Raw genomic sequence first — 27,783 nt, 5'->3', positions numbered from 1 at the left:
AATGATCTGTTGTGAAGTCAAAACAAAACTAATTACCTTCATAGATAACAAGGTGTAGAGCTGGATGAACACAGCAGGCCAAGCAGCATCACAGGAGCAGGAAGGGTCTGGGCCCGAAACGTCAGCTTTCCTGCTCCTCTGATGCTGCTCGGCCTGCTGTGTTCATCCAGCTCTACACCTTGTTACCACAGATTCCCCAGCAGCGGCAGTTCCTACTGTCTCTAATTACCTTCATATATTTATTCTGCCTGCGATAAACGCAACAATATAAATAGTTTATCTGTAAACACCACGAGGGTTCTCACAAGACCTCTGCTACAGTCAAATGTTTTCTTTGGATTGATATATTTAGCTCACTGTTCCAAATGTCTTGTTGATATTTGCAAAAATCTTTGCAGAACTGATCACACATCTTTCTGCCTTGATTTTAAAATATACCCAAAACCTTTTGCCACATAAGGCATTTAACACAGAACATTTCACATGCAGTTACACAAGTGGTTGATAATCAAAGAATTTTGTTGTAAAGGAGAGCTGTAAAACAGGAAAGTGGTACCAAGGTAGACAGTAAGCTCAAATTCCAGAGCTTTGAGCCCAGGCAGCTGAAAACAATTAAAAATCAGGAATTTATAACTGGCCACAATTATAGGAATCAGGGATTGTGGTTCTGGAGGCAGCTAAAGGAGCACGGACATGGAGAAATTTAAAAAGACGAGACTTGTAAAATTGATGCTTTTAGGGTTCAATTCAATTCAATGCCTTCCGTTAATCTTTTCACATAACCTCTCTTTTCCTCCTGTGTTCACTTCATTGATTCCTCCTTTATTTTCATTATTGCCTGGGCGAGTACTGACACTTGCCATTTTTTTTGTTCTGCTTTATTTGGTTGGCCAACAGGGAAATATTAGAAGATAATAAAATGTGAGGCTGGATGAACACAGCAGGCCAAGCAGCATCTCAGGAGCACAAAAGCTGACGTTTCAGGCCTAGACCCGAAACGTCAGCTTTTGTGAGTCCAGGCCCGAAACGTCAGCTTTTGTGGCTCTCTGATGAAGGGTCTAGGCCCAAAACGTCAGCTTTTGTGCTCCTGAGATGCTGCTTGGCCTGCTGTGTTCATCCAGCCTCACATTTTGTTGTCTTGGAATTCTCCAGTATCTGCAGTTCCCATTATCAGGGAAATATTAGCATTGGATGAAAGACACCCTGGGAAAGCCTGAGGCAGCGAAGGAGCTTGATGTTTCAAAGAGAAATATCACCTTGATGTAACGCTCCAAATGAAACCTTTGAATAAAATTTTGTCATGGATTTTTCAAATGACTTGGAGAAGCAGAAACAAACAAAACACTGAGCTAACGTGGATACCCTTTTGACAGTAGATTCAAAGAATGGTCACAGCAGCACTATAAACATGAAGTTGTGGAAAAATGCAGGAAGACATAGAGATGCAGAACACTTAGCCTGCACTTTTTGACAAAGAAAATAAATAGCAATATTTGCTATAATTGCTGAAATTACACTCAACTGTGCAGATTCTGTGGAGAAAGGGGCCACAAATTTGTTGGGTCTGAGTTAAGTTCATCATTAACCTCCCGCGTTTATTGTTCGGTCTCTGTCTGCTGGAACTCTGTAATACCCACCTCCCCAGGGTATTACTGCACTTAGTGGGACTGGCTTGTCGAGGATGCGAAAGAATCTACCTACAGAGCATGCCCAGTAAGTTTTCAGCAATGGAGCAGCTTCTAACAAGTTCTGCTTTCGATGTGATCTCGACACAAAACCTATGGCGAGCACAAAAAAAACAACAGAGGGCACATTTCCCAGATTTCAGCCCCTTCATGTCCAACACGGATATTGCAGGGTGAGGACTTCCGAGCAATGCAATCTCCCGGAGTTCAGTCATGGTACTGAGTCCCATTTAGTGGGACCTGCCCGAATCAGGCAGTCTGTCTTCTCGTGGGTTCTGTGTGTTTGGAGATTGCTCACCTTCAGTGCCTTTCTCAGTGCGATACCTGCTGTCTTCACTGTCAGGACAGATCGTGGGGCTGGACGAAGTGGGATTTAACAGTCACCATACCCCATAATTCAGAGTGCACCAGGAAAAAGCAAGCATGAGGCTCTCAACACTTGCTCCTGACTAGGGGCAACGATGTGTGAGAGACTCATGTCTACAATTAAAGGTTGACTTCATGAGACAACTTTACAATTTAAACTTGAGTGGTGATGTAAGAAGCTCAGAGAATGAGTGCATGTGTTTTTTTAAGGATCAGATGTCAAAGAACGATGGGTGGTTCGAGGAAGCAGGTTCAAATCAGACCAAGGAGCTTCGCGAAATACAGTTCACTCACCATCAGTTTGTACTTAGAACAAATGAACCACTCCACAAAGAATAAAATTTCTGGATGGTAATTAACATAGTGAGTGAAATGGAATAACTAGAGGTCTCTCTTCCCAGTGTTGTATCCTTATCACTGGTAACTCCAAGGATCAGGCTCAACTTTATCCTCATGGTCATCTGTGCACTATCCCTCAGCCACACCGAACTGAACAACTCCTTTTTATACGAATGCTGATAACACCCAGCTCTCCCTTTCAGGACTACTTCTCTCTTGGATTATTTTTTTCATGCTGCTTGTCCAGCTGCCTGTTCTGGCTGATCCAAAATCTCCTTCAATTAAATATTTGGAAATCAAAGCCGTTCAGTTTACCCAAAGTAAATTCAGTTCCCTAGCCACCAGCTCCATCCCACTCCATGGCAATTGTCTCAGGGTCAGTGTTACTGTTTGTGGTCGTGATATTGTGGCTTATCCAGAGGTGAGCTTCCAGCCAGGTATTAACACTGTTTAGTAAGGCCATAACTTTGAACCACCTTCATGTGGTTACATCTGCACTGGGCTCAACTTAGCTGTTGCCAGACCCTCACTCATGCCATCATTGCCTTTAGAGACTTGACTACTCCCAAACACACCCACCTTCCAACCTCTGGATACTTGAGGTGATCTAAAACTCCGCTGCCAGGGTCCAAACTTGCACCAGATTCCATCATTCCCCTGTTCACTACATTAAAGACAGAATATAAATAAACGCAAACTCTCACATTGAACAGAAGGTCAGTGAAACGATGTCACCTATCCCAACGCCCCAATGCATCTGTACCTATAGTCATTGCTGTAGACATGAGATGAGAGTGGATGACAGAAAGTTTCTGGCCCGGATGTAATCCCCAGCCATGCACTCAGATCCTGTGCTAGCTAGTGGGAGGACTTCCTGACATCTTTAACTTCTCCTTGCTACAATCTGAAGTCCCCACCTGCTTCAAGACAGCCACCATCATCCCGGTGCCAAAGAAAACACATGCAGCCTGCCCCAGTGGCTTACCGCTCTGTGGCACTGACCTCCATAATGGTGAAGTGCTTCAAGAGGTTGGTCATGCCTCACGTCAGCTCCAGCCTACCAGCCTTCCTTGATCCTTTGCAATTTGCCACCCACTGCAGCAGGCCCACAGCAGATACCATCACCCTGACCCTACTCATTCCTGGAACATCAGGATAACAATGATACCTACATCAGGATCCGACTTATTGACCACAGTTCCACATTCAACACCATAATTCCAAGCAAACTCATCTCTAAACTCTGAGACCGAGGTCTCAGTTCTCCCCTCTGTGACTGGATCCTTGACATCCTGACCCACAGACCGCAGTGAGAATAAGGAACAATACCCACTCCACCATAATCCTGAACACCAATGTCCTGCAAGGCTGCATACTTACTCCCACAGTACAGTCCTTATACACTCATGGCCGTGTGGCCAAATTCTGTCCCAACTCCATTTCTAAGTTGCCAAGACACCACCATTTTGCAGGTTGGATCTCAAACAGCGATGAGGCAGAGTACAAGAAAGAGAATAAGAGTTTAGCCGTATGGTATAAAGACAACTATCTCCCATCAACATCAGCAAAATGCAGGAGCTGGTCTTTGACAGCAGGGAACAGATTGGAGGGCACGCCCCGGTCTGTATCACTGGTGCTGAGGTCAAGAGCATCAACTTCCTGGGAGTGATGATCTCCAATCTGTCCTGGTCCACCCCATGTCTACATGACATTCAAGAAAGCATGACAATATCTCTACTTCCTCAGCAGGCTAAAGAAATTCAACATGTCCACAACGACTCTTACCAATTTTTACAGATGCACCACATCACAACATGGTATGGAAACTGTCATCCCCAAGACTGCAAGAAACTACGGAGAGTCATGAGCACAGCCCATTCCATCAGGCAAGTCAGCCCCCCCATCTATACTGGCCGCTGTTTCAGGAAAGCAGCCAACATTATCAAAGACCCCTCCCATCCCAATTATACTGTCCTCCACCTCCTTCCTTTGGGCAGAAGATACAAAAGTTTGAATACACGTACCAACAGATTCAAGAGCAGCTTCTTCCCCACTGTTACCAAACTTTTGAATGGACCAAACGTTAATGTTGGTTGCTCTCTCTCTCTGCACCTTCTCTGTGGCAGTAACACTGTATTCTGTGTTCTGTTCTGCTACCCTGATCCACTTTGTACGGTATGATCTGTCTGTATAGAATCCAAAACAACACTTCACTGTATCGCGGTACATGGGACAACAATAAATCAATCACAAGCTGCTGGGTATCGGTGAGAGCCTGGAAAAGCACAACAGGTCCGACAGTGTTCAAGGAGCAGGCAAGTCAGTGTTACAGCCTGAAATGTTGACTTTCCTGCTCCTCGGATGCTGTCTGACCTGCTGGGCTTTTCCAGCCTCACATCTGTAGACTCTGGCTTCCAGCATCTGCAGTCCTCAATGTCTCTGATCACAAGCTGTTGTTCAGTCAGAAACAGTAACACACGCCATTATTTAGCATTTTTTTTACGAAAAGTGCCTTTTGAGTTTCAAATTGAAGTGACTAAATGATTCACTTTTTAACCTGCTTTTGTTTCCTTTTCCATGTGACAGTTGGTTGCAGCCATCACCTTCCTCAGTTTTGGAATTGTAGGAGCTTTCATCTGTGTCGTTGTGGATGGTGTCTTCACAGCTGTCAGCATTGTGAGTCATGTTTATCTTTCAATCACAAAAATATCAGTCCTCAGTGAGCAGCACTCACCACATTTTAAACTTTGCAACCTTATTCCTGATCATTAAATGAGGTGTTACATTTAGGCACCAACTACTTCATCCAACCTTTCAGGGAGCTTCTCTAAAACATACAGGATCTCTCCCCGACCCTGACTGTAATTTAGTCGGAGGTTGGAGACACAGGTTGAGAGTTGGGACAAAGCAGCAAACAGAAATGGATTTTTAAATCAATCCTCAGATTGAAACACGAGTGGCTGAATGTCAGATACAGGGTGTATGATAAGGTCAGTGATAGTGAATGGGAACAATTGGTTTGGGAGGTAGCAGGAACCGCTGATCTTGGAGAATCTGAGATAACAAGGTGTAGAGTTGGATGAACACAGCAGGCCAAGCAGCATCAGAGGACCAGGAAGGCTGACGTTTCAGGCTTCAGAAAAGGGTTGGGGTCCAGGTCCAAAATGTCAGCTTTCCTGCACCTGCTTGGCCTGCTGTGTTCATCCAGCTCCACACCTTGTTATCAACAACTAGTTTGGATTGTTTTTTGAAATTTATTGAATGTTGACATGATTGATAGCTTTTTTTTTTAAAAAACAAATCATGTCTTGTTCCTAGGATCTAAGACCGTTTCATGCAGGGAGATGCCAGTACTACACCAGTGGACAGAACTACATTTATGAGAATTATCTGACAACTGTAAGTGGGAGTAATTTGTGAATACAGAATAATCAGATTGTTTGTAACTTTAATTTTGTCTGAAAGTCAAAAGTTTTGTCTGAAGTCAAAAGTTTTGTCACGTCACAGGTTGATTTGAAGGCATGGATATAATTTAATTGCAGAATAAAGAGGACCTATATATAAAAATATATATATAACATAAAACAAAATAATTCAATGCTTTTATAATTGCAAACTAAAATATTCATAACAATACATTGTAAGATGTGAAAACACAATAAATTAATGGGAGTAGCAGATATGGTAAATCTCACTGAAAGTACGAGTGAGTTGTTGTTTCATTTGGGAGGAATGTGTGTGGCCTTGGAAAGGGAGGAAAATGGATGTAAAAGGACGGACATTGAAACTCCAGGTTTTCCCTGGGAAGGTGCTGTAGGAAAGGGAGCGTCTGTTGGGAGTGACTAAAGGATGGAACAGGCAGTCACAGAATGAAGAATCATGGTAGAATGCCTTCAGCGGGGTGATGGTACCAGCCTCGAGGTGGCAGAATTGACGGATGATGGTCTGTTGAATACAGAGGCTGGTGAAGTGGAAGGCGAGGACAAGGGCTGTTTGCCCTTGTTCGGCTATAAAGCGGGGACAGGACAGGAGCAGAAGTATGTGAATCAGATCACACATGGTGGAGGGTCCTGTCAGTCACAATTAAGGGGATTCCTTGATTGAGCAGAAACGAGGACATATTAGAAACAATAGAATCCCTACAGGCGGAAGCAGGCCATTTGGCCCACATCAACCCTCTGAAGAGTATTTCACCCAGACCCACCTCTGTTGCCCAGAGGGCAGTTGAGAGTCAACCACATTGGGTCTGGAGTCACATGTAGGCCAGACCAGGTAAGGATGGCAGTTTCCTTCCCCGAAGGATATCAGTGAGCCAGAGAGGTTTACTAATGATGGATAATAAAATGTGAGGCTGGATGAACACAGCAGGCCAAGCAGCATCTCAGGAGCACAAAAGCTGACGTTTCGGGTGGGTTAATTACCACCATTAGACGCTTGATTTCAGATTATTATTGAATTCACATTGCACTGTCTGCCATGGTGGGACTTGAACCCAGGTCCCCAGACCATTACCTGGGTCTCTGGATTAACAGTCCAGTGATAACACCACTAGGCCATCACCTCATCCATGATTTGAATTGGAAGGACCAAACATCTTAAGGTTCTTTTTGGCAAGAAAACCTGTATCCATGTCACCAAATATTCTTAATAACAAGATCGCAACTTGCTAATATAACCTGCACCTGATTGTTTACTAAGCAGTAAATTCCATCTTGTTAAAGTCAAGGGACTCTCCTCATCATTACTCACTGATGGTTTTTCTCTGTCATTCTGAACCAAGCAGGTGCTTAGACCTGGTCACGGTAAGATTGATTGATTGATTGTCATGTGTATCAAAATACAGTGAAAACTTCTGTTTATGAGCGGTGCAGGCAGATCACAGCAAGCAAAAGACATACCAATCAAACAGGCTTAGAGGCACATGGGTTACATCGCACAGGGTGTGCGCTAGGTGAGATCAACTTTAACAAGACCAGCATTATTTGAGGCTAGGGAGTGCATTCATCAGTTCGATCGTGGCCAGGGGTGTGCTCAGGTTTCTGTACCTTCTGCCCGACAGAAGAGGCTGTAGGAGATCATTACCAGGGTGCGATGGCTCTTTGATGATGTTGGCAGCCTTTCCGCAGCAGTGAGCCATGTAAATGGAATCCATGGATGGAATGTTGGCTTCTGTGATGGTCTGGGCTGTGCTCACCACCTTCTGTAGTTTCTTACAGTCCTGGGCAGTGCAGTTACCGTCCCAGGCCGTTATGCACCTGGACAGTATGCTTTCAATGGTGCGTTTGTAGAAGTTGGTGAGGGACTTTATGGGCATGGAAAATTTCCTGAGCCGCCTGAAGGAGAGTTGGCAACACCCACAATCCACAAGCTGGTCGTGGTCATTATCACTGATGAGAATCCTTGTCAATATTTTCTACAACTTCGTTAAAACCGTTACATCCTTTCTAAAGTGTGCTGCACCAAACTGAATTCAATATTCCAGTTCAGATTGAATTTACGATATGGTTACCCTGATTTTACACCTCCCTCAATGTGTCCTGCCACTTTCTAAGATTTCCATACATATAGCCCCAAGTTTTGTGAACTTAAGATTAGGAAAATGATTTTTCATGAAGACTGTTGTAGCAATCAAATAAGAAAAGATATTCATTGAATCAACGTGGCTGCGAATAAACCTTGGGGCGATACGGTGATAAATAACTTGGGTGGGATTAATTGCCCAAAGCTTTTTCCACAAGTGAATGAAGAAGAAAGCCAGGAAAATGTTGTGGCAGATGAGGGGTATCAGGAAATGGCTGAAGAGAAGGGAATAATAACACTTATCCAAAGACAAATGAGGTTATGATTTGGGGGTGGGGGGGGGGGTGCATACGTTGGGCAGCATGGCAGGCAATAAAGAATTTAAGATGTCTGCGGAAGGGAAAGATGAAAGAACAGTGAGCAAAAAGACTAAGGTGCAGGAAGTACCAGGGAAACTCGTAACAACACAGGATGTTCTTGCATCTGTGTCAGTTCAAAATGGCGGCTCGCCACCATTCCCTTCACATAATACGGGAAGGACAAAACAATGGCCAAACCAGCAATCCCACATTCCCATGAGTGGAAAGAAATAAAATTGCTGTGTGTTTGGACATAGACATTGTACAGTTTACTGCAGAAGTTCATCAAAGATCCTCAGACAGCACCTTCTAAACTCACAACCCATTTCCATCGAGAAGGAACAGAACCAAAGTTGCTGGAAAAGCTCAGCAGGTTTGGCAGCATCTATGAAGGCAAAAACAGACTTAATATTTCGGGTCCAGTGACCTGCAGTGTTAATTCTGTTTTCTCCTTCACAGATGCTGCCAGGCCTGCTGAGCTTTTCCAGCAACTTCTGTTTTTGTTCCTGATTTACAGCATTTGCAGCTCTCTCAGTTTTTATTCCATCTGGAAAGATAAGGGCAGCAGATACGTGGGAACGCTACCCTCTGCAAGTTCCTCTCCAAGACACTCACTATCCTGACTTGGAAATATATCGCCGTTCCTTCACTGTCACTGGGTCAAAATCCTGGAATTCCCTGCCTAAGGGCATTGTGGGTCAACCCACAGCAGGAGGACTGCAGCGGTTCAAGTAGGAGCTTCTCAAGGACACCTAGAGACAGGCACTAAATGCTGCCTATTCAGAGATGCTCACGTTCCACAAGTGAATGGGGTTTTCTGTTCATATTCTCTTGTTAAGAAGGCATGTGGAATAAAACACTGATTCATTCACAACTGGAGTACTATGTGCAATTCTGGTCATTATGTTATCGGAGGATGGCATTATACTGGAGAGGGGACAGAGGAGATTTTGCAGGATGCTGCCTAGCTAGACGGTCAAAGCTAGGAGGGAAGACTGGATAGTCTGAGGTAAAGAGAGGATCTAATAGAGGTAAGTAAGATTATGAGAGGCATAGAAAGGATGGTTAGGAAGGCATTTCCATTAACACAGGGGTCAATAACCAGGAGAAATATTTTAAAGGTAAGAGGTAGAAAGCTAAGAGGAGATTTGAGGAGAAACTCTTTCAGCCAGAAGGTTGTGGGAGCGTGGAACTCTTGTCTGAAAGGGTGGCTGGGTCAGAAGCTCTTATTATATTTGAGAAATATTTAAATCCAACAGTCTACAAAAATCTGTGCAACATTTGGAGGAAGGTATAGCGTTACACTGAATAAACACTTAAAAATTTGTCAGTGATGGCACCAGATGGTGTTAACAACAGTTGGAACTCCTTTAATTATTTGTCTACAATGTGAATGCGTGAAGCCTATCATATTGTACAAGCTCAATCACACTTCTTTATATCTGTACAAATAAATTCAGTGTGTGTGTGTGTGTGTGTGTGTGTAAGTGTGTGTGTGTGTGTGTGTGTGTGTCCCTGTGTGTGTGTGTGTGTGTGTGCCTGTGTGCGTGTATGCCTGTGTGCGTGTGCGCGCCTGTGTGTGCGCGCGTGTGTGTGTGTGTGTGTCTGTCTGTCTGTGTGTGAGAGAGAGAGTGTGTGTGTGTGTGTGTGTGTGTCTGTCTGTCTGTGTGCCTGTGTGTGAGAGAGTGTGTGTGTGTGTGTGTGTGTGTGTGTGTGTGTGTGTGTGTGTTTGTTGTGGGGCGGGGGGCGGGGTGCGTGGGAGTTAGTCCCTTGCAATGATGAGTCTTGGCCATGGCAAGAACCTGCAAACAGAGTCTGAGCAGGAAACTCTCCTGCTCTTCCCATTTGCCCCAAGTGCATCAGAAGGATTTACAGACTGGTAACCAGTTTGGTCACATCATGACACACTTTCTGCTGCCATAAGTTTCTGAGGTGGAACTTGAACTTGGAGCTTCCGGCCCAGAGCTAGGGACACCAACACGGCACTATAAGAGCCTCCTATTTTGATGATGTCTTGAGCGTGAGAAACACTGTCCCATCTAATAGTATTATAGACTTGTACAAGGAGGTGACCACACCTGGTTGTTGAGTAGCTCTGTATCGGAGATATTAGGAACTGCAGATACTGGAGAATTCAACTGTAGTTCTGGAGATAATGGGAACTGCAGATGCTGGAGAATCCAAGATAATAAAATGTGAGGCTGGATGAACACAGCAGGCCCAGCAGCATCTCAGGAGCACAGTAGTTCTAGTTGGTTGGGATGTCTCTTTTTGAATTCCTGCACAGAAAAGTACAACGATGGTTATCAGCAATATTTCTTTACAGAAACAAAAACAGAAATTGCTGGAAAAATACAGCAGGTCTGGCAGATCTGTGGAGAGAAAGCAGAGTTAAATGTTTTTGTTCAATGACCCTTCTTCAGTTGTGATTTTTTAACTTTTATTTTCAACTTTTCAATCGCACATGGATGGGAATTGGGTTAAATTTAGCTGCTTTTTTTTCTGTTTGGAGCAGGTGCCTTGCCAGAGTTTCACAGAATCATGCAACCTGAAAGTGCAGAGTAACACATGCTATTGCTGTGACTTGTACAATTGTGCAAAGTAAGTATTTTGCCTTTCCATTTCATACAGACCAGTTGTATTTATTTCTATAGAGTGAGAGAGAAGAGGCACATGTGAATGGGAAAGCGATGAGTACACACTAACCAAAGGCAACAATGCGTAACCATCCTAAAGACAGAAAATGTCAATTTCAGACTAAAATGTCTTCCCACAATTTAAATTGCTAACCACAGAATCCGTACGGCGTGGAAAGCAGTCCATTCAGCCCATTAATTCCACACCGACTCTGTGAAGAGCATTACACCCAAACCTACCACACTACCCTATCGCTGTAACCCTGCAATTCCCATGGCTAACCCACCTAAGCTACACATCCCTGAACACTACAGGCAATTTAGTATGGCCAGTCCACCTAATCTGCACATCTTTGGGTTGTGGGACGAAACCAGAACACCCAGAGGAAACCCACGCAGACACGGGGACAATATGCAGGCTCCACACTCAAGAGTGGAATTGGACCCGAGTCCCTGGTGCTGTGAGACAGCGGTGTTAACCACTGAGCCACCGTGCCACCCATTTGTTTGTTCTCAGCAAGTTTGCTGGGCACTTCTTTGTATCTAGTAATTCGATCACTGAGGCAAAGGAGTAATTACTTACAGTAGATACACTAGCTACTAAAAAAAAGTTAGCTTTACAAGAAACATTAAAGATGAAAATACATCTTCCCCCCACCATAAGGTCACGAGTGGGATGTTCGCCGATGATTACACAATGTTCAGCACCATTCATAACTCCTCAGATACTGAAGCAGTCCATGTTCAAATGCAACAAGATCTGGACAACATTCAGGCTTGTGCTGATGAGTGGCAAGCAACATTCACACCACACAAATTCCAGGCTGTGACCATCACTGATAAGAGTCAATCTAACCACCGAATGTTGACATTCAGTTCTGTTACCATCACTGAATCCTACACTATCAACATCGTTGGCATTACCACTGACCAGGAACTTAACTGGACCGACCACATAAATACAGTGGCTACTAGAAAGGTTAGACATTAGGAATACTGACTCCCTGCAGGCTGTTTATCATCTGCAAGGTACAAGTGAGGACTGTGATGGAATAGTGATAATGGGAACTGCAGATGCTGGAAAATCCAAGATAATAAAATGTGAGGCTGGATGAACACAGCAGGACCAGCAGCATCTCAGGAGCATATACTTCCTACTTCCCTGGATTGGTGCAACTCCCAACAAAACACAAGAAGGGACAGACAATGAATATTGGCCAGCCAGAGACGCCCATGTTCATGTGCAAATTTAAAAAATCCCTTCTTGAAAGTTGTTTGTAAATCACTTCTTTATGCAATGCAAACCAGATTGCAACAACTCACTGAGTAAAAGACATTCTCAAAATTTCTCAAAGCAATTCCCAGTATTTCTGCCAATTATTTTATATAATTGTTCTTTGTCAGTCCTGTGTAAATGGTTTCTCCCCATTCACACAACCAAAATTCCTCATGGTTTTGAGCCCTAACCTGTTACTTAATTTCCCCTTAATTTGCTGTATTTGAAGGAGAACAATCTCAGGTTCACCAAAGACCCAAGACCCTTTAAATCCTATTATTCTGTTGGTAAATCTCCCCTATATTCTATCCAAGGCCGTGTGGTGTATACTGTGCCTGACCTCTGTTGTATCTAACCTTTACTCAACTGGTTGTAACTGAGCAAAACTTGGGATACCTGGTTAGCATGGACAGGTTGGACTGAAGGGTCTGTTTCTGTGCTTTGTTACTCTATGACTCTATTAAAAACACCATTTCCAATGACTGATGACCCTTGTTTTAATGACCATAAACCTTGATCAGTGATGTTTCGTATACAAGCCCTTTAGAATTTGTTAATTAAAAAATAAGTCACTGGACCTATCCCAGTGAATGTTTGAGTGTGGAATTCTTCCATCAGGTTTGTGCCAGAAAAGCTCCATCACAACCTGCTCAAAGAAATCACTCCATCAACTTGTGTTCAGTAGAAAACCATTTACCAGTTATGTTCTTTCCTTTTTGTAGTGGTGACTATTTGAATAATTACTTTGAGTTTGTCGGAGTGAAGAGTTGCCAGGAAATTCAGTCCGTTTACATCATGATTTGGCTGGTAACCACACTCAATGTGTCTGCTCTTATTTTGGGAATTGCCACCTCTGCCATTCTTGGGAACTTCAAAAACATGGTAAGGCAAGGAACAATACTTCTTCCTCTCAGATCTCAGCGATTGTTTTTGTTGCGTGTGCTAAACAGCTGTGTAATTGCATAAAGCACATATTGAAGAAAGATCTTGCAGTTTTGTAGCATATTTTACCTCTCTAAATAGTTTTTTATTAATGGCCTCCTGTGTGTGATGTGGCACTCCTGCCATGTGAACTGGGATGGATTCAAAACAGAAGCAATTGCTCAATACTGGGCACCCTCAGAGCACTGTGAGCTGTTAGAAGCATCGTATTCACCCACATGGACCAGTATCCCTCCCTGTTGGGGCTTCAGCCCTGATTCAATGAGAAGTGCAGCAGGACATGCCAGGAGCAGGACTGGGCTTACCAAATATATGCATGCTAAACAGAGGAAGCAGCATGCAGTGCAGTAAAACAATAATCAAACAACAGATCAGATCTAAGCTGTGCAGTCCTGCCACATCCAGTGGTGAATGGTGGTGGACAATTAAACAATTCACTGGAGGAGGAGGCTGCACAAATATCCCCATCCTCAATGATGGAAGAGCCCAGCACATGAGTGCAAAAGATAAGGCTGAAGCATTCGCAGCAATCTTCAGCCGGAAAGGCCAAGTGAATGATGCATCTCAACCTCCTCCTGTAGTCCCCAGAATCGCAGATACCAGTCTTCAGCCAATTTGATTCACTCCATGTGATATCAAGAAACAGCTAAAGGCTTGGCTGTAGCAAAGGCTATGGGCCCTGACAACATTCCAGCAACAGTACCAAAGATTTATGTTCCAGACCTGCCTAGTGGTATAAAGTTCTCAGACTCCCTCTAATGGAGGTGCCCTCTTGCAGCATGATGTGCTTAAGGAAACATGCTACGCTGCATTGTGCCTATGATTGAAAAGTACACATATAAGCTCCGGGAGCTACAATAACATTGAATTCATTGAATTCTTCACTGCCACAAGACCCACATTTCATCCTTATGTTACGGGAGCTGCCTTAGGCCTCACAGCCTGGTAGCTGCAGATCACCAGCTGTCGACATTTACTCTCAGTTAATCACCACCCATTATCATTGCTTCATCGACAGCCCTCTCGCCACCATTAGGTCAGTGGGGATGCTTGTTGCTGCCAGTGTAGTGTCCAATATCATTCACAAATCCTCAGATATTGGAGGAGTCTGTCCCCACACACAGCACCACCCTGCACACCATTAAGGTTTTGGTGGAAAAGTAGCAAGAAACATGCACGCGATGAAAACGAACCTTCCAGCTCAGCGAGCAAACTTACATCCAGAGCCTCAACCTGAGCTACAAATCTTCTCAAAACTCGCGAACGCGATGCAAGTGCCAGGCAACAAAGACCTCCAACAGTAGAGAATCCAATGGTTTTCCTTTGGAGCTCAAAAACATTACCATTGCTGAATTCTTCACTCTTAACACCTTGGGATTTATCACTGACTATAAAAAGACCCATCCACATAAATACTTCGACCGCAACAGCTGGTCAGAGGCTGGGAATTTGGTCAAGGTAACTCACTTCTTGATTTCCCAAAGCTTGTCCACCAACCCTAAGCTGCTGATCGGGAGTGCAGTATAATATTGTCCTGTTGGCTTGGATGAGTGCAACAACGATGATCAAGAAGATCAAAACCATCTGTGACAAAGTAACCCACTTGATCACTTTCCAAACCCACAACCACCACCACTGAAAAGAACAAGGGCAGGAGATGCATAAGAACACCAGCCCCCTGCAAGTTCCCCTCCAAGCCACTCACCATCCCAATTTGGAAATGTAATCGCCGTTCCTTTGGAATTCCCAAATATCTACCACACCACTTGGACTATGATGGTTCAAGAGAACACTCATTAACTGTTTTCCCAAGGGATATCAGCGATGGGAAATAAATGCTGGCATAGTCAGTGAAACTCACACCTTGTGAAAGAATATAAAAAGGACCTTTAGTTAATAATTGTACCCTAGTTCACGCCAAGTCACCTTTCTTACACATCATGATTTTTCTATTTTTCTATGCAATATCAACATCAATGCCAAGCAAATAGAGCCCTATGTGGCATTTGCCATTGAAATTTCTTCAGTTAGTCCCTGAAAAATTAACCAGTAATGTTGATTGGGTAAATCAACTGCATAAGATTAGAGATAATGGGAACTGCAGATGCTGGAGAATCCAAGATGATAAAATGTGAGGCTGGATGAACACAGCAGGCCAAGTAGCATCTCAGGAGCAAAAAAGCTGACGTTTCAGGCCTAGACCCTTCACCAGAGAGGGGGATGGAGTGAGGGTTCTGGAATAAATAGGGAGAGGGGGGGAGCGGATCGAAGATGGAGAGTAAAGAAGATAGGTGGAGAGGAGAGCATAGGTGGGGAGGTAGGGAGGGGATAGGTCAGTCCAGGGAAGACGGACAGGTCAAGGAGGTGGGATGAGGTTAGTAGGTAGGAGATGGAGGTGTGGCTTGGGGTGGGAGGAAGGGATGGGTGAGAAAAGAACAGGTTAGGGAGGCAGAGACAGGTTGGACTGGTTTTGGGATGCAGTGGGTGGAGGGGAAGAGCTGGGCTGGTTGTGTGGTGCAGTGGGGGGAGGGGACGAACTGGGCTGGTTTCGGGATGCGGTGGGGGAAGGGGAGATTTTGAAGCTGGTGAAGTCCACATTGATACCATTGGGCTGCAGGGTTCCCAAGCGGAATATGAGTTGCTGTTCCTGCAACCTTCGGGTGGCATCATTGTGGCACTGCAGGAGGCCCATGATGGACATGTCATCTAAAGAATGGGAGGGGGAGTGGAAATGGTTTGCGACTGGGAGGTGCAGTTGTTTATTGCGAACCGAGCGGAGGTGTTCTGCAAAGCGGTCCCCAAGCCTCCACTTGGTTTCCCCAATGTAGAGGAAGCCACACCGGGTACAGTGGATGCAGTATACCACATTGGCAGATGTGCAGGTGAACCTCTGCTTAATATGGAAAGTCATCTTGGGGCCTGGGATAGGGGTGAGGGAGGAGGTGTGGGGGCAAGTGTAGCATTTCCTGCGGTTGCAGGGGAAGGTGCCGGGTGTGGTGGGGTTGGAGGGCAGTGTGGAGCGAACAAGGGAGTCACGGAGAGAGTGGTCTCTCTGGAATGTAGACAAGGGTGGGGATGGAAAAATGTCTTGGGTGGTGGGGTCTGATTGTAGATGGCGGAAGTGTCGGAGGATGATTATAAGGATGAGCATAAGATTAGAAACAGTTAATGTCAGTGGTAGGAATTTATTCCAGTTTATTAGCTTTGTAAACTGAATGCCTTATTGCAGGAGCCAAGCAGGAACAAGACTGTTCAAGTATCCAATAAAGTCACATTCCATACCGGACAATGTTTAAAGCTAAAATTTCAATAAATAAGTTAAATTTTAAAGTATTTGAAGTACAGTAAAAAGCACTGAAAACAGCTGTATTAATAGACAATAATGTTTAACTTAATAATTCAAAGGGATATAAAAATGGATGTACTTTATGGTGCAAAAAGTCAGTGTATCATTTTCAGTGTGATTGTGCTATTTATTGTAATATTTAGCAGACATAATTGATATTATCAGAGATAATGGGAACTGCAGATGCTGGAGAATCCAAGACAACAAAATGTGAGGCTGGATGAACACAGCAGGCCCAGCAGCATCTCAGGAGCACAAAAGCTGACGTTTCGGGCCTAGACCCTTCATCAGAGAGGGGGATGGGGTGAGGGGAAGGGTCTAGGCCCGAAACGTCAGCTTTTGTGCTCCTGAGATGCTGCTTGGCCTGCTGTGTTCATCCAGCCTCACATAATTGATATTATGTTCTGATTTCCCAATCTTCTTTCATTTGGCATTTATTTCCTTGACGTTGATTGCATTTAGAAAAAAAAATTGCAGCTTTTTACTGTGAACCTCTTTACAATACAGGTAGAATATTATTTAAGCCAGCATGTTAACTGTTCTGACCGGTACGTTACCAATTAAGAAACTGCTTGCTTTGAAATTTCCTGCTTGTGCTTTTTCAAGGAGTCTCTCATTGGACCTGATGTTAGTGTCCAGCTGTTCAACTTTCAAAATTCCAGGTGTAAGGCCAAAGAGCAGGCAAGGAGCCAGCCCAGTACGTCTCCCTCAGCACCTCTCCTACAAGAAGTTGGAGACACAATGCAGCAGGTGTGTTGTCTTTCTGATTTGTGCATTTAAAGGCTCACATACTATTCCAAAGTGACTGCACCTGAGATCTGCTGAAGGTTAGAAATAATTTATAATTTGACTTATTTCTGTTGAAGTCTCAGCTCATGCTGGATTAGTTGAATTCATTAACACTTCACTACATCTGGGAATAGTCAGTGAAGAAAAAATATTTTCTTTTTCCATTCAAGTAATGACATCACTTTAACTAGCCTTAAATGTTATGACCTTACAAGTGCTTATCCAAGTACTTTTTAAAGGTTAACAAGGTGTGGAGCTGGATGAACACAGCAGGCCAAGCAGCATCACAGGAACAGGAAGGCATAGGTCTAGGCCCGAAACGTCAGCCTTCCTGCTCCTCTGATGCTGCTTGGCCTGCTGTGTTCATCCAGCTCCACACCTTGTTATCTCGGATTCTCCGGCATCTGCAGCTCCCATTATCTCTGATACTTTTTAAAGGTTGTGAGGTTTCCCTCCTCAACTACCGTCTCCAGCAGTGCGTTCCAGATACCCCACCACCCTCTGGGAGATGAAGCTTTTCCTCACCTCCCCCCCAAACCTCCTGTCCTTCACCTTAAAATTATTCCACCTTGTTATTGACCCTTCAACCATGGGCCCAGCTGTGCCCTCTCCACCCTGTTCTTGGCTCTCAATCTGATGCACATTGATGAAGTCCCTGTCAAAAGGGGGCCTTGAAAGAAGGAAGGTGATGGCCTAGAGCATTCTCACTGGACTGTTAATCCAGAAACTCAGGTACTGTTCTGGGGATCCGGGTTTGAATCTTGCCACGGCAGATGGTGGAATTTGAATTCAGTAAAAATCTGGAATTAGGAATCTAATGACGACCATGAGTCCATTGTTGATTGTCACGAAAACCATTTGGATTCACTAATGTCCTTTAGGGAAGAAACCTGCCATCCTTACCCTGCTCTGACCTATATGTGACTCCAGACCAACAGTAATGTGGTTCACTCTTAACTGCCCTCTGGGATGGGCAGTAAATACTTGCTCGGCCAGTGATGTCGTCATCAATTGAAAAAAAAATTCAAGACAGTCTCTCTCGTCTTACTCTCAACGTTTGAACTAAAAACTTCCAAGTCTAAGTGGTCCAAGAGGGTCATGCTGTCTCTGAACTTGTCTCGATGTAAATGGGACAGAAATCCAAATGTCCACATTTCTCAGTCTGTAACCCTTTTGTAAGGAATTGGAGTCTGGATCTTCACAAGTCAAATGTACAAAATCAATTTCAAACATTTCTCTAAGCTTAGTTCAGTGACATAACTGTGATAAAAGCTGACTGGTGGAGATCCATTTCTATAATTAAAAATGTAAGTTTGATTAGAAAAGGAGTTTGAAATCATTGCAATTAACAGTTATAGAATTACGGATAATTATACTTTAAGAAATACAAGTATGGATCATTATTGTTGTCTCTCTCTCTCTCTCTCTCTCCCCCCCAGAGGCCCTCTGTTCATTACATGTCAGTGCCAGCAACTACATCTTTACCATGTTGTAGTCAAAGCGACACGAAGATAGATAACAATCCTCCACCATTTGCTCCTTTGTATAACTTCTTGCCAGAAAAGCCACTGGGATATCTGATGTGATCAGTGATTGCTCACTTGTGTGTACAGTGAACAGCCCCAGCCTACACACAGCCTTAAAAAGATCGGACCAAAGAGATAACTTTGAGGGATATGAAAACCAGTGACTGTGAGCCAGCAGCAACTTTTAAATCCTTCCAGATTCTTATTTCCTTTGTCTTCAATTTTCATTGACTGCAATGTTTAATGGCTATTGGAATTGCCTGTTTGACAAAACCATCTTCCATTGTTTCACTAGAAGCATATATATTCCACAAATTCTTTTTGAATGAGTTAAATGATTTAAATCTACCCTATTGACTTATTTAGCCATTGTGTTATCAGTATGTCACACATACAATGTAGACAGTGCATAATATTGAAGTATTGGTTCCCTGTTAAGACATTGTAAATATTTATATCACGCAAATGGTATTTTCAGAAGATCAGCTGTTTAATAGAATCCATTTACAAAGAAAGTGCCTGTAATATCACAGGACGGAACAATATTCCTGTACTCCTATTTGCAGTCATCATCTGTAGCTAATCTGATTTCAACCCACAAGGAACAGTGCAAATTATTGTATAGGCCATTAGGACTTCAGTTTCTAAAGCACCATCAACCGCATTGTGCTGGTCTGAATGGACTGTATGTTTCAGGATTAATCTTTCCAGTTTCCAGTTCTCTTCTCCACCTGAATCCTGTACAGACCTGAACCTATAAAATGCTGCTGCTTATGCCTGATATCACACTGACTTGCTGCTGCCTGTACTCGTGTGTATTGGCTTCAATTCCACTCTCCTCCAATTGCCATAATCTCCCTCAGCCCTATAGCCCTCTCAGTCGCTGTGTTCCTCCAACTCTAGCCTTTTGTGTATCTCCCAGTTCACCCTACAATTTCTGGCCATTCCGTCAACTCTACACTCTGAAGAGCCTTGCTAAAATGTTCCCTTTGCTTTGCAATGTAATCCAGTCCAGAATCACTGATTAGTGACAGCACACAAGCAGATAAAGAGGTTCGCTGTGTCTGACATTCTAAATCAGCAACACATCTAATGGCATCACCTCAATCTCTCCCTGTTCATTGTGGAGACAGGTTCATTCAAGACATTGAAAACAGACTTTGACTATTATCCAGGAAAGAAGAATCCACAAGTGAACAGGGAGAAGATATTGAGATAACACGGTGTGAAGCTGGATGAACACAGCAGGCCAAGCAGCATCAGAGGAGCAGGAAAACTTGACGTTTCGGGTTGGGACCCTTCTTCAGAAAGTTTGACACTGCATTCCAGACCCTCAGCAGTCCCTGCATGAGAGTTTTCCCCCATGTTGTCATTACATCTTTTGCAAATGACGTTGAACCTGTCCCCCTGGGTTCTTGACTGTTTCACTGCTGTGAACAGTTTCTCCCTATCCCTTTTGTCCAGGCCCTTCACAATCTTGAACTCCTTCATGAAATGTCCTCTCAACTCCCCTCACTGGGGCCAACTGTCCTGAATTTCCCAATCTAGTTATGCAATTGAACCTCTTCATCCCTGGAATAATTGTTTTGACTCTTTTATGCAGTGTCTCCAGTGCCCCTACATTGTTCTGAAAATGTGACGGTTAAAACCAGACACAATACCCCATTAAGGCTGGACCCTGATTTGTATAAATTTGACATATCTTCCTCACTCTTGTTGTGTGTCCTGATGATCTCATCTCTCAGGATGTGGAAACAAATACTTCTCACCTCAAGTCAAATCCTAGGTCTTTATCTTAGAAAAATCTGGCATCAATTTCATGCAAGACCAACAGGAAATGGGCTGTGCAGCACCTTCTGTGGATCAGGTAACTCGCGTTAAGAAGGTAAGTATTTCAGCAGATAACAAGGCGTAGGGCTGGATGAACACAGCCAGCCAAGCAGCAAGATTTTTCTTAAGTAGGGTCTAGGCCTGAAACGTCAGCCTTCCTGCTCCCCTGCTGCTCCTTGGCATGGTGTGTTCATCCAGCTCCACACCTTGTTATCTCAGATTCTCCACCAACTGCAGTTCCTGCTGTTGGTGAAGTATTTCAGCATCTGTTTTATGTGGCTAAGTGCATTCTCTTACCCGACATCCACACCTCATAAAAATAACTTTCAGAAAATAATATAGAATGTGCTATTTTAATACATATATATCTTGAAAGTGTATGAAAGAGATCTAGCATATTGCAATGTTAATTGGTACAATATGACTATTAAAATTTAAAAATAAGACTTACCAACTTGTTTTTGAAATTTTTATTTTATTACACCTCAGAGATTGAGTGACCTATTCTTTGTGCGAGAAAACTATTACATGCTAGAATTAATGCCAAGTCCTATATAATTGAGTATTGCTACAAAAGAATTTGTCAAAACCTTCTGTGTTACACTCATCAGGACAATTCACAGGAACATAGAACATTGAACAATACAGCGCAGAACAGGCCCTTCGGCCCTCAATGTTGTGCCGACCTGTGAACTAATCTAAGCCCCTCCCCCTACACTATCCCATCATCATCCATGAAACGAAATAGATTACAAACTATAGCGCTTCCAAAATTATTAAACAGCAGCTTGCAATGTGCATGTGAAACTAATATTGCTGACTAGTCAACTATCAATTGGAAGACCCAATTCTCATTTCCATTAAATGCCATGGAACACAGATGACAGACTCCCAATTCACATATAATTGAGGGACAAACTCGAGAATTAAATCGTATAATCCTTCAGCACAGCAGCAGTCCTTTGGCCCATTGTAACATACGAAATTAGATGGGAGCACAGCAGTTCATAATTTAAAACAATGTGGAAAATGCTGGAGGATCTCAGGAGGTCTGGTGGCATCTGAGAGAATCAGAGTTAATGTTTTCGGTCAGGACAGACTTTTCCTTCAGGATTGTTTCAGATTTCCAGCATGCACAGTATTTCTCCTTTATTGGAGAGCTTATAATTGAACATGAACATGATATAATAGAATAATTATAGAACATTATGCCTGGTTCATGGCAGCATTCACTACATTGTTATTTTCTCTCAAGACCTTAACAATATGGACATCCTCACCTCCCAGAACCTGTCACCTTTTTGTATTATGGCTGCAGGCCCTTCACTTATAGGGTTCCTCACCCATGAGGGGAAAAATTCTAATGAGGGAAAAATACATGTTAGTACATTATTTGAAACAAAATGCATTTAAAATCCATCAGATCTGATTGTGCACAACTTTCATGTGTTTTTGCATAAGCAATAGGTGCAGCATGGTGTCTCAGTGTTTAGCACTGCCTCACAGCATCAGGGGCCTGGATTCGATTCCACCTTCAGGTGACTGTCTGTGTGGAGTTTGAGGGGTTGAGCTGCCTCCTCGAACTGCTGCAGTCCTGCTGTGACTGACCCACAATGCCCTTAGGGAGAGGATTCCAGGATTCTGACCCAACGACACTGAAGGAACGGAGATATATTTATTTCCAAGCCAGGGTGGTGAGTGGCTTCGAAGGGAACTTGCAGGGGGTAGTGTTCCCATGTATCTGCTGCCCTTGTCCTTCTCGATGGAAGTGGTCGTGGATTTGGAAGGTGCTGTCTGAGGATCTTTGGTGAATTTCTGCAGTGCATCTTGTAGATAGTACACACTGCTGCTACTGAGCGTCGGTGGTGGAGGGAGTGGATGCTGGTGGATGTGGTGCCAATCAAGCGGCTGCTTTGTCCTGGATGGTGTCAAGCTTCTTGAGTGTTGTTGGATCTGTCCTGAGTGGGGAGTATTCCATCATACTCCCAACTCCTGCCTCATAGATAGTGGATAGACCCTGAGGAGTCAGAGGTAAGTTACTCACTGTTGTATTCCTCACCCCTGACCTTGCTCTTGTAGCCACTGCTTTTATGTGGTGACTCCAGCTGAGTTTCTGGTAAATGGAATCCTCCAGATGTTGATAGAGGGTGATTCAGCGAGGGTAACACCATTGAATGTCATGGGGCAGAGGTTAGATTGTCTCTTATTGGTGATGGTCATTGCCTGGCATTTGTGCAGTGCAAATGTTACTCACCACTTCTCAGTTCAAACTAGGATATTGTCCGCACACCCCGCCTCTGCCACAACCGCCAAAAGAGAATCCACCTCGTCCTCACGTACCACCCCACCAACCTCCGGATACAACGCATCATCCTCCGACACTTCTGCCATCTACAATCCGACCCACCACCAAAGACATTTTTCCATCCCCACCCTTGTCCGCTTTCAGGAGAGACCACTCTCTCCGCAACTCCCTTGTCCGCTCCACACTGCCCTCCAACCCCACCACACCCGGCACCTTCCCCTGCAACCGCAGGAAATGCTACACTTGCCCCCACACCTCCTCCCTCACCCCCATCCCAGGCCCCAAGATGACTTTCCATATTAAGCAGCGGTTCACCTGCACATCTGCCAATGTGGTATACTGCATCCATTGTACCCGGTGTGGCTTCCTCTACATTGGGGAAACCAAGTGGAGGCTTGGGGACCGCTTTGCAGAACACCTCCGCTCGGTTCGCAATAAACAACTGCACCTCCCCCATTTCTCAGACGACATGTCCATCCTGGGCCTCCTGCAGTGCCATAATGATGCCACCTGTAGGTTGCAAGAACAGCAACTCATATTCCGCTTGGGAACCCTGCAGCCCAATGGTATCAATGTGGATTTCACAAGCTTCAAAACCTCCCCTTCCCCCAATGCATCCCAAAACCAGCCCAGCTCATTCCCGCCTCCCTAACCTGTTCTTCCTCTCACCTATCCCCTCCTCCCACCTCAAGCCGCACCTCCATTTCCCACCTACTAACCTCATCCCACCCCCTTGACCTGTCCGTCCTCCCCGGACTGACCTATCCCCTCCCTACGTCCTCACCTATACTCTCCTCTCCACCTATCTTCTTTTCTCTCCGTCTTTGGTCCACCTTCCCCTCTCTCCCTATTTATTTCAGAATCCTCTCCCCATCCCCCTCTCTGATGAAGGGTCTAGGCCCGAAACGCCAGCTTTTGTGCTCCTGAGATGCTGTGTTCATCCAGCTCCACACTTTGTTATCTTGGATATTGTCCAGATCTTGTTGTATTTGAAGATGAACTGCTTTGGTATCTGAGGAGTCATGCATGGTGCTGAACACTGTGTAATCATCAGCGATCATCCCCACTCCTGACCTTATTACTGGCATCTTCCAGATTTAGAGCAGTCTAACCGGAAATTGTGGCTGCAAAAAATTAATAAAAAACTTGTTGGCTCCAATTTAGAGAATTTCCCCTGTTTGGTTCCCATGATCCTGTTGAACCTGCTTAATCTGAACAAGAAACCCAGACATTCACAGTCTCAACTGGAATCCTTTACTGACATCCAGAACCTTGAACATAGAATCAAACTGTCTTCAATTATACCCCCCAATTAGTTTCTTCCATGTGATCTGAACTCAATTAACTTTAAGAGAATTTTCTCCTCCAGGCTATCAGATCTCCAAGAAGATGTGGGATATGATAGATTGAAATAATAAACTGAAGATGTTAAAACTAATATAATGTTGATGTGATTTAATGCTGCTGTACAAAATGTCCGTAACTTCATCTTAGCTATAAATTCACTACAAATAAGCTTTGGTGGGATCACTTACTTCAATGAATAAAGTAAATAAATAAGAAAATTCCAAAAAAAAAACTTGAAAAATGTACTGAGCCATGTATGAACTGGGCATAAAGCTTTTCAATGATAGCGGGGACTGCAGACGCTGGAGAATCCTCGATAACAAAATGTGAGGCTGGATGAACACAGCAGGCCAAGCAGCATCTCAGGAGCACAAAAGCTGATGTTTCAGGCCTAGACCCTTCATCAGAAAAGGGGGATGGGGAGAGGGTTCTGGAATAAATAGGGAGAGAGGGGGAGGCGGACCGAAGATGGAGAGAAAAGAAGATAGGTGGAGTTGCAGTGGGATAGAGATTCCCTGAGGTTGGTCCGGAGGGAGAAGGGTAACTTCTTCAGGTTAGGCATCCCTGGAAGAGGCTTTGCAGTGAGGTTAAAATTGTATCAGTGATAATGGGAACTGCAGATGCTTAATTTTCATATATAGATAATTATTTAGTGATAGAGAATGTGAAAAGAATGTAGGATGTGAAAAGAAAGGACATTTTGTCAAAGATTTACCTCTTACACCCACCTGGACATTTTGCAAGAATGCCCTTGAGAAGGTGGCGGTGAGCTGCCGTCTTGAACTGCTGCAGTCCATGTAGGTTGCCCCACAATGCCCTTAGGGAGGGAATTCCAGGATTTTGACCCAGCAACAGCAAAGGAACTGCGATATATTCCCAGATCTGGATGCTGAGTGGTTTAGAGGAGAACTCGCAGGGAGTGGCGTTCCTATCTATCTCCTGCCCTAATCCTTCTAGATGGAAATGGTTAGAAGATGCTATCTGAGCATCGGTGCCTGAAAGAGTGAATGTTTGTAAATGTGGTACCGAGAAGGCTGCTTTGTCCTAGAGAATGTCAAGTTTCTTCAAGTCAGAGTTATACAGCACGGAAACAGACCCTTCGGTCCAACCAGACCATGCTGACCTTAATTCCAAACTAAACTAGTCCCACCTGCCTGCACTTGGCCTGTATCCCTCCAAACATTTCTTATTCATGCACTTATCTAAGTGTCTTTTAAACACTGTAACAGTACCCACATCCACCCTTCTTCTTCAGTGCTGTTGGAGCTGCACTCGCCCATTTCAGTGGGGAGTATCACACTCCTGATTTTTGCCATGGAGACGGAGAAGGACAGGCTTTGGGATTCAGGAGGTGAGTTACTCCCTGCAGGATTCCTAGTCTCTGAACTTGTCCCACATCAAGGTTTTTAGCAGCAAACATGATTTGACCTCTTCCAGTTTGAAAAAAAAATCACTGACCAAAGTCTGTGCTTTCTGTTGCCAGGACAATGTTGTATTCATGTTTCCGCTACCCCTTTAATTTTATAACATGTCTGTATTTGGTATTTTGTGTAACACAAACAACAATAACTTCAGCTTACATCAACCAGCTCTGTCTCAGTAAATCTCTGGAGACATTATCAGCTCATGCTTCCCAGATCCAATTAATTTTGTCTTGGATTACCAACGCCAAATGTTTCCACACCAAAGGTATCCAATAGCAGGCTGACATGCCTGTTACTTTGTTGGCTCATCCTTTTGTTTTTCTCTCCGATATCCAAGGTGGGCTCCAGTCAAAGATTTCCAGCATTACTTTCTGTAGAGATCTAGCACATCCTAATGTGAAGAAGGTGTATAATGTTTCAATATTATTTAGGAACTTGAATTCAAAAGTGGAGAAAGGTGGGTTTTAGATTCTAGGTCTGTGAAGGTGGCATGGTTTTGAAGGTCAGAAAGTCATTATGAACAGGCAGTTAAAAAATGAATTTCCAAGAAAGTACACAACTCTAGCCAAATATCTCTACTAGCTTCCCGGGTAGTTAACTGCTGAATGTTTACAAAGTAAAGTGTTACGGCCTACAGAAACAGTTGTTTCGGAGTCACCAGCAGGTTGAGTGTGGATGAGAAGTCATCCTAGCAGAGGGCTGTTCTTCAGTCTGAAAGAAGTCTCCAGGCAGACAGTGTTGGAAAAAAGTCTCTAGGTCATTAGAGCAGAGATGAAATCTCACATTCACATTTTAATGTCATACTCATCAAGAATTCTCCAAATACGCTTCCATTAAAGCTCACTCCAGTTACCCCACTTCGCTCCCCAGAACTAAATCCAGCATCACTTCTTTCATTGAATGAATACTGAAGATGGTATGAGATTTGGCGGGGGTGGGGGTGGAATTTAGCGTGATTGAGTATCTTTTAAAATATTTTATACAAATATTTTTTGAAATATATTACATAATTCTTTGCAAGAAAGTGTTATGTGATTCAGCCAATGGTTACAGGTCTTTTGAAATGTGAAGCACTAGTTAAATAAATTTCAGTGGTTTATCAAATGTGTTTTTTTTAAGCGACTTCAAAGCATTTAGCTTTAACAGACAGGATATCCAAAGGATAAGCAGGCAACGTCAGGAGTTTATTACTAAGATGGTTTATTTGCTTCCACATGCCAACAATAACATCAGTAAAATTCAACGAACTGAAGACAAGTTAAAATTACCCACAGTCTAACAGTTGGAAACATTCATTAACCTTTTCCAATAGCTCAAGAATTATTTTTGTTACCATTAAAGTGACTAAAGGACTTCATTGTAATTTGTGCCACGAGGTCGTTATCCACTTCCACATAGCTACAAGGGGGTTTTAGGCTCAAAGCAGAAATTTGAGTGTGACTCAAACATCATTTTCAATTATCACTGATAGTTGGTGAGGAATCAGGGTTTTATTTTCTTCATTCATTCACGGGATGAGGGTGTCACTGGCCAGGCAGCTTTTATTGCCCATCCCTAATTGCTCAGAGGGCAGTTTAGATGTGGGTCTGGAGTCACGTATAGGCCAGACCAGGCAAGGATGGCAGTTTCTTCCCCTAAAGGAGGGGACCAGATGGGTTTTTCTAACAACTGATAATGGATTCTTAGTTATTACTAGATTCTCAATTTTTTTCTTTATTAATTCATGGGATGAAGGCATCGCTAGCCAGGTAGCATTTATTGCCCACCCCAATTGCCCAAAGGGCAGTCAAGAGTCAACCACATTGCTGTGGGTCTGGAGTCACATGTAGAGTGTCCTTCCCTAAAGGACATTAGTGAACCAGATGGGCTTTTCTGACAATTCCAAACATTGTATTCAACTCAAATTCCACCATCTGCCATAGTGCGATTTGAACCCAGGCTTCCAGACATTATCTGGGTCTCTGGATTAACAGTCCAGCGATAATACCACTCAGCCATTTGTCTTTAAAAATGAACATTCTGCTTTGAGAAACATCTTTCAGAAATTTATGAAGAGGGGTGTTCACATTTGGTCAGTGGTAATTTGGATGAAA

General features: G+C 43.7%; 1 protein-coding gene across 1 annotated transcript in view; it reads left to right on the top strand.

The window, feature by feature from the left end:
• Positions 1-21,025, top strand: part of LOC125457847 (transmembrane protein 255B) — a 59,139-nt gene extending 38,114 nt beyond the window's left edge. Inside the window, exons 4-9 of the mRNA XM_048542533.2 lie at positions 4,977-5,066; positions 5,709-5,789; positions 10,785-10,870; positions 12,904-13,063; positions 17,076-17,219; positions 18,698-21,025. Coding sequence (XP_048398490.1) covers positions 4,977-5,066; positions 5,709-5,789; positions 10,785-10,870; positions 12,904-13,063; positions 17,076-17,219; positions 18,698-18,844 — 708 coding nt within the window. The 3' untranslated portion in view covers positions 18,845-21,025. The remainder of the gene's footprint in view (positions 1-4,976; positions 5,067-5,708; positions 5,790-10,784; positions 10,871-12,903; positions 13,064-17,075; positions 17,220-18,697) is intronic.
• Positions 21,026-27,783: the final 6,758 nt, after the last annotated feature.

The sequence above is a fragment of the Stegostoma tigrinum genome, chromosome 14 (assembly GCF_030684315.1).
Source record: "Stegostoma tigrinum isolate sSteTig4 chromosome 14, sSteTig4.hap1, whole genome shotgun sequence".
NCBI classification, from domain to species: domain Eukaryota; kingdom Metazoa; phylum Chordata; class Chondrichthyes; order Orectolobiformes; family Stegostomatidae; genus Stegostoma; species Stegostoma tigrinum.
This window is presented reverse-complemented; position numbering and strand designations above follow the sequence as displayed.